A 7,500-nucleotide genomic window follows, 5' to 3' on the forward strand; every position below is an offset into this window, starting at 1 on the left:
CACGTGGTCATCATAGGGTTAGATCCTGTACCCAGGATTAGATCCATAGGATTAGATCCTGTACCCACGTGGTCATAGGGTTAGATCCTGTACCCACGTGGTCATAGGTAGAATACCCAGGATTAGATCGTGGTCTGTACCCACGTGGTCATAGGATTAGATCCTGTACCCACGTGGTCATAGGGATCCTATACCCACGTGGTCATAGGGTTAGATCCTGTACCCACGTGGTCATAGGATTAGATCCTGTACCCACGTGGTCATAGGGTTAGATCCTGTACCCACGTGGTCATAGGATTAGATCCTGTACCCACGTGGTCATAGGATTGGTCACGTGGTCATAGGGTTAGATCCTGTACCCACGTGGTCATAGGATTAGATCCTGTACCCACGTGGTCATAGGGTTAGATCCTGTACCCACGTGGTCATAGGATTAGATCCTGTACCCACGTGGTCATAGGATTAGATCCTGTACCCACGTGGTCATAGGATTAGGATTAGATCCTGTACCCCGTGGTCATAGGGACCCTGTACCCACGTGGTCATAGGATTAGATCCTGATTAGATCCCCACGTGGTCATAGGATTAGATCCTATACCCATGTGGTCATAGGATTAGATCCTATACCCACGTGGTCATAGGATTAGATCCTATACCCACGTGGTCATAGGATTAGATCCTGTACCCACGTGGTCATAGGGTTAGATCCTGTACCCACGTGGTCATAGGGTTAGATCCTGTACCCACGTGGTCATAGGATTAGATCCTGTACCCACGTGGTCATAGGGTTAGATCCTGTACCCACGTGGTCATAGGGTTAGATCCTGTAGCCACGTGGTCATAGGGTTAGATCCTATACCCACGTGGTCATAGGATTAGATCCTGTACCCACGTGGTGATAGGGTTTGTTCGCGATCCATAACATCAACCAGTCCTGAGTGCTTCAGTGGTTTCAACTAATTTTGGTCCACAACCACATTTATATAATATCAACACACCGTGTTGTACATGGTGAATCTACTCTTCAGGAGGTGAATGGACAGCGCTTCAGTCGAGTTGAAGCCAAACCATCTCAAGAACATTTAAGTAGGCACTATACGGACTTTAAATCTGAAAAGGTTATTGACATTAACCTCCTCTTGGAAGAGGTTCTGTCGGTTTCGGAGGGAGCGCAGCTTTGTCTGTTTCTCCTCGTGTTCCAGCTCGTCTTCGGGGGGACGGAAGTAGAAGATAAGATCCTGCAGGGAGAGGACGACCCCGTCCAGGGGTAGAGGCACGGGGACAGGGGACTTATTCTTCCCCTGCAGGGAGTCTAGACCCCTGGGACAGAACACACACACACACGTAAAGTCAAAAGTACATCCAAGAATGATCCCTGCAGGGTACAAAGATATTACGAGGAGAATAGAGATGTCTGCTCACTGTTTGTCGGCCTGATAAAGACCTTCCAGTGGAAACGTCCAAAACGTGTGTGTGTGTGTGTGTGTGTGTGTGTGTGTGTAATGGTCGTACTTGATGAACTGCCTGAAGAGTCCTGTGGTGCTAAAGATCATCCTAGCAGCCTGAGACTCCTCTGTCTGGGACCGGGCCACAGTCAGGGCATCGTCCATGTGACCCTCCTGGTGCAGAATGGCCTGGGGACAGGAGAAGGGGGATTGAGAACCAACACTAAAAGACAATGAACCAGTTTTCCATCTAGTAGGTGTACACACACCCAGCATCAGGCTGGTGAGGAAGCCTGGTTATCACAGAGAACAACTCATTAGTGCAACCAAAGTTTTTTTTATTTCACCTTTATTTAACGAGGCAAGTCAATTAAGAACAACTTCTTATTTACAGTGACGGCCAAACCCGGACGACGCTGGGCCAATTGTGCGTCGCCCTATGGGACTCCCAATCACGGACGGATGTGATGCAGCTTGGATTCGAACCAGGGATTTCAGTGACGCCTCTTGCACTGAGATGCAGTGTCTTAGACCACTACGCCACTCAGGAGCAGCGGTCCCTAGTGGTCTCTAGTGGTCTCTAGTGGTCCCAAGCGGTCCCTAGTGGTCCCGAGAGCAGCGGTCCCTAGTGGTCCCTAGTGGTCCTGAGAACAGTTGTCCCTAGTGATCCCGAGAACAGTGGTCCCTAGTGGTCCCTAGTGGTCCTGAGAACAGTGGTCCCTAGTGGTCCCTAGTGGTCCCGAGAACAGTGGTGCCTAGGGGTCCCTAGTGGTCCTGAGAACAGTGGTCCCTAGTTGTCCCGAAAACAGTGGTCCCTAGTGGTCCCTAGTGGTCCTGAGAACAGTGGTCCCTAGTGGTCCCAAGAACAGTGGTCCCTAGTGGTCCAGAGAGCAGTGGTCCCTAGTGGTCCAGAGAGCAGTGGTCCTGAGAACAATGGTCCCTAGTGGTCCCTAGAATAGTGGTCCCTAGAGCAGTGGTCCCTAGTGGTCCAGAGAATAGTGGTCCCTAGTGGTCCCTAGTGGTCCAGAGAATAGTGGTCCCTAGTGGTCCTGAGAACAGTGGTCCCTAGTGGTCCCGAGAACAGTGGTCCCTAGTGGTCCCTGGTGGTCCTGAGAACAGTGGTCCCTAGTGGTCCCTGGTGGTCCTGAGAACAGTGGTCCCTAGTGATCCCGAGAACAATGGTCCCTAGTGATCCTGAGAACAGTGGTCCCTAGTGATCCTGAGAACAATGGTCCCTAGTGATCCTGAGAACAATGGTCCCTAGTGATCCTGAGAACAGTGGTCCCTAGTGATCCTGAGAACAATGGTCCCTAGTGATCCTGAGAACAGTGGTCCCTAGTGATCCTGAGAACAATGGTCCCTAGTGATCCTGAGAACAGTGGTCCCTAGTGATCCTGAGAACAATGGTCCCTAGTGATCCTGAGAACAGTGGTCCCTAGTGGTCCTGAGAACAGTGGTCCCTAGTGATCCTGAGAACAGTGGTCCCTAGTGATCCTGAGAACAATGGTCCCTAGTGATCCTGGGAACAGTGGTCCCTAGTGATCCCGAGAACAATGGTCCCTAGTGATCCCGAGAGCAGCTGTCTGCAGGAGCATTCCATGGTAACTGCACCAGACCGTACCTTTCTCTTCATGGGCCCCAGATTTAGGGTTATGTTTCTAAATATATCCATGTTGAATGAGCCTAAGCCCCTGCCTTTTTTTCACTAGGGGTATGTTTCAGTCTGTTAAAGGGATAGTTTAAGATTTTGTAAATTAAGCCATTTACCCAGAGTCATAGATAAGCGGTTCGGCAGGTAGCCTAGTGGTTAGAGCGTCGGACTAATAACTGAGTGGTTGTAAGATCGAATCCGTGAGCTGACAAGGTAAAAATCTCTTGTTCTGCCTCTGAACAAGGCAGTTAACCCACTGTTCCTAGGCCAGTTAACCCACTGTTCCTTGGCCAAGAATTTGTTCTTCACTGAATTGCCTAGTTAAATAAAGGTACAATTCTTTCTTTTTTAACCCAGAGTCAGATGAACTCATAGATACCATTTTTGTTTCTTCATGCATTTTGAAGGAAGTTGAAGATAGTTTCTGTAGACATTGCTAACTAGAGCTAGCACAATGACTGGAAGTCTATGGAATCAACTAGCTATTTGTGCTAATGCTAGCTAATCCCATAGACTTCTCGTCTTTGCTCTAACGCTAGCTAATCCCATAGATTTCTAGTCTTTGCTCTAACGCTAGCTAATCCCATAGACTTCTCGTCTTTGCTCTAACGCTAGCTAATCCCATAGATGTCTAGTCTTTGCTCTAACGCTAGCTAATCCCATAGATGTCTAGTCTTTGCTCGAACGCTAGCTAATCCCATAGACTTCTAGTCTTTGCTCTAACGCTAGCTAATCCCATAGACTTCTAGTCTTTGCTCTAACGCTAGCTAGCAATGGCTCCGGAAATGACCTTCAACTTTCTTCAAACTACATGACGAGACATAAAAATGATATCCATGACTTTACCTGACTCCGGGTTAGTGGACTTACTTGACAAAATCTCAAACTGTACCTTTAAATAAACCTTAAACCCAGCCCCTACCTTCCTCTTCATGGTCCCCAGGCGAGCAGCCTTAGCATCCAGGGAGGCGTAGGTAAGCCACAGGCTGGTGGACACGTGCTGGACAAAACACATGGACTCTCCATACTTGATCTCTGGGATGCCCATTCCCTCCACGTCTCGCTTACGAGCCTGTTCCACCTTCTCCTGCTCAAGGGAACCAGTTTGTGGGCAATGTAGGAGAGAAAGAAGAGAAAAAGAAGAAGAAGAAGAAGAAGAAGAAGAAGTAGAAGTAGAAGAAGAAGAAGTAGAAGAAGAAGTAGTAGAAGAAGAAGAAGAAGTAGAGGAAGTAGTAGTAGAAGAAGAAGAAGTAGAAGAAGTAGAAGAAGTAGTAGTAGAAGAAGAAGAAGTAGAAGTAGAAGAAGTAGTAGTAGTAGAAGAAGAAGTAGAAGTAGAAGAAGTAGTAGTAGAAGAAGAAGAAGAAGAAGAAGTAGAAGTAGAAGAAGTAGTAGTAGAAGAAGAAGAAGTAGAGGTAGAAGAAGTAGTAGTAGAAGAAGAAGAAGAAGTAGAAGTAGAAGAAGTAGTAGTAGAAGAAGAAGAAGTAGAAGAAGTAGAAGTAGAAGAAGTAGTAGTAGAAGAAGTAGAAGAAGAAGTAGAAGAAGAAGTAGAAGAAGTAGAAGTAGAAGAAGTAGAAGAAGTAGTAGTAGAAGAAGAAGAAGAAGTAGAAGTAGAAGAAGTAGTAGTAGAAGAAGAAGAAGTAGAAGAAGTAGAAGTAGAAGAAGAAGAAGTAGAAGAAGAAGTAGAAGAAGAAGTAGAAGAAGTAGAAGAAGAAGAAGTAGAAGAAGAAGAAGTAGAAGAAGAAGAAGAAGTAGAAGAAGAAGTAGAAGAAGTAGAAGAAGTAGAAGAAGTAGAAGAAGAAGTAGAAGTAGAAGTAGAAGAAGTAGAAGAAGAAGAAGTAGAAGAAGTAGAAGAAGAAGGGAACATGAGGTAGAGCATCATAGGCTACGACTAGGTCCCTGAGTTCCGATCTGTCACCTGACCAATGAAGACCCAGAGTTTTTCGTGATATAGGGAAACTCCCTAGTTTACAGTAATAAACAACACTAGAACAACACCAAAACAACTGAGCAATGACCAGAACATTGACAATAGATTAACAGTGAGGGTATATGACCTTTGACACGCGGAAGCTGAAGGCAGACAGTTTGGTGTTGGCCCTCTCAGGGTCGAGGACCATCAGGCCCTTCTCCTCGTCCAGACAGAGGTAACGGCCCGTGGTGATGTGGCGCACACGGAACGACTGGCCACACTTCATGTGGCTGCCGCTCCAGCTACCGGGGCAGACAAGGGACACACTTAGCCTCAACATGTTACTGCTACACGGATTCATGCTTTATTCTGGAGCAAATTGAAGAACACTGACACTTGTTTACAGCTTTTAGCATTTAGCATTTAGCATTTAGCATTTTTTATTAGCATTTGCATTGAGACTCTGCATACAGTACCTTTCAAAACGCGCAGGAAGGCACAACACGTCTATGGATGGTTAATCAATTAAAGGGGTACTTTGGGATTTGGGGCAGTGAAGCCATTTATTTACTTCCCTGGAGTCCAGTATGAAGAAATTTAGAGGTAGTTTTCTAAAGCCAATGCTAACTAGCGTTAACGCAATGACTAGCATGCTAGCAGTTACCATTGACTTCCAGTCATTGTGCTAATGGTAGTTAGCAATTGGCTTAACACTAGTTAGCAACTTCCTTCAAACTGCGCGACAGAGGCATGACTCCGGGGAAGTAGATAAAGGGCTTTATTGCCAAAAATCCAGAAGAATCCCTTTAAGTAGTGAATTGGAGTCTTTATGAAAACAACACAGTTGTGTTTTTATGTAATGGGGAACAGACAGAAGAGCCAGTAACCTGATTCTCAGAGGCTCCAGTCTCCATAAAGAACGGGCCTGGCTACACACGGCTCCTCCTTCATAGTGGGCGGTGCTACAGAGAGGAGGAGGAGGAGCAAAAGTAGAAGCAAAAGTAGGAGGAGGAGGGAGGGGCAGGTTGAAGGAGGAGGAAGGGGAAGAGAAGGAGGAGGAAGTGGGTGAGAAGGAGGAGGAGGAAGAGGAGGTAGAGAAGGAGGAGGAGGAAGATGAGGTAGAGAAAGAGGAGGAGGAAGATGAGGTAGAGAAAGAGGAGGAGGAAGAGGAGGTAGAGAAATAAGAGGAGGAAGAGGAGGTAGAGAAAGAGGAGGAGGTAGAGGAGGTAGAGAAATAGGAGGAAGAGGAGGTAGAGAAAGAGGAGGAGGAAGAGGAGGTAGAGAAATAGGAGGAGGATGAGGAGGTAGAGAAATAGGAGGAGGAAGATGAGGTAGAGAAAGAGGAGGAGGAAGAGGAGGTAGAGAAGGATGAAGAGGAGGTAGAGAAATAGGAGGAGGAAGATGAGGTAGAGAAAGAGGAGGAGGAAGAGGAGGTAGAGAAAGAGGAGGAGGAAGAGGAGGCAGAGAAGGAGGAGGAGGTAGAGAAGGAGGAGGAGGTAGAGAAGTAGAGAAAGAGGAGGGTGAAAAGGAGGTAGAGAAGGAGGAGGAGTTGAAAATACAGAAAATTATAACAGCCGGAACAAATGACAGGTGTGTATCTTTGTTGATGTTCGAGGGACATGGTAACAGGAGGACAGAAGGACATGGCACAGGAGGACAGAGGGACATGGCAACAGGAGGACAGGAGGACAGGGTAACAGGAGGACAGGAGGACTGCGTAACAGGAGGACAGAAGGACAGGGTAACAGGAGGACAGGAGGACAGGGTAACGGGAGGACAGGAGGACAGGGTAACAGGAGGACAGGGTAACAGGAGGACAGGGTAACAGGAGGACAGGGTAACAGGGGGACAGTATAACAGGAGGACAGGGTAACAGGAGGACAGGGTAACAGGAGGACAGGGTAACAGGAGGACAAGAGGACAAGGTAACAGGAGGACAGGATAACAGGAGGACGGGAGGACAGGGTAACAGGAGGACAGGGTAACAGGAGGACAGTATAACAGGAGGACAGGAGGACAGGGTAACAAGAAGACAGGGTAACAGCGTAACAGAAGGACAGGGTAACAGGAGGACAGGAGGACAGGGTAACAGGAGGACAGGGTAACAGGAGGACAGGGTAACAGGGGGACAGTATAACAGCAGGACAGGGTAACAGGAGGACAGGGTAACAGGAGGACAGGAGGACAAGGTAACAGGAGGACAGGAGGACAGTATAACAGGAGGACAGGATAACAGGAGGACGGCAGGACAGGGTAACAGGAGGACAGGTTAACAGGAGGACAGTATAACAGGAGGACAGGGGACAGGGTAACAAGAAGACAGGGTAACAGTGTAACAGGAGGACAGGGTAACAGGAGGACAGGAGGACAGGGTAACAGGAGGACAGTATAACAGGAGGACAGGGTAACAGGAAGACAGGAGGACAGTATAACAGGAGGACAGGAGGACAGGAGAAAAGGGTAACAGGAGGACAGGAGGACAGGAGAAAAGGGTA

The 7,500-nt window shown here is 47.6% G+C and overlaps 1 protein-coding gene across 1 annotated transcript in view; it reads right to left on the bottom strand.

The window, feature by feature from the left end:
- The window catches only part of LOC112255825 (ryanodine receptor 1-like), a gene marked incomplete at its 3' end in the record, with an annotated part of 92,091 nt that overhangs the window by 43,296 nt on the left and 41,295 nt on the right, over positions 1 to 7,500 (bottom strand). The window contains exons 9-13 of the mRNA XM_042296582.1: positions 5,893 to 5,967; positions 5,151 to 5,307; positions 4,019 to 4,183; positions 1,513 to 1,634; positions 1,134 to 1,320 (exon numbers count right to left, since the gene is read on the bottom strand). Of these exons, the coding sequence (XP_042152516.1) occupies positions 1,134 to 1,320; positions 1,513 to 1,634; positions 4,019 to 4,183; positions 5,151 to 5,307; positions 5,893 to 5,967 (706 nt within the window). The remainder of the gene's footprint in view (positions 1 to 1,133; positions 1,321 to 1,512; positions 1,635 to 4,018; positions 4,184 to 5,150; positions 5,308 to 5,892; positions 5,968 to 7,500) is intronic.

Source organism: Oncorhynchus tshawytscha, linkage group LG14 (genome assembly GCF_018296145.1).
Source record: "Oncorhynchus tshawytscha isolate Ot180627B linkage group LG14, Otsh_v2.0, whole genome shotgun sequence".
Lineage (NCBI taxonomy): Eukaryota > Metazoa > Chordata > Actinopteri > Salmoniformes > Salmonidae > Oncorhynchus > Oncorhynchus tshawytscha.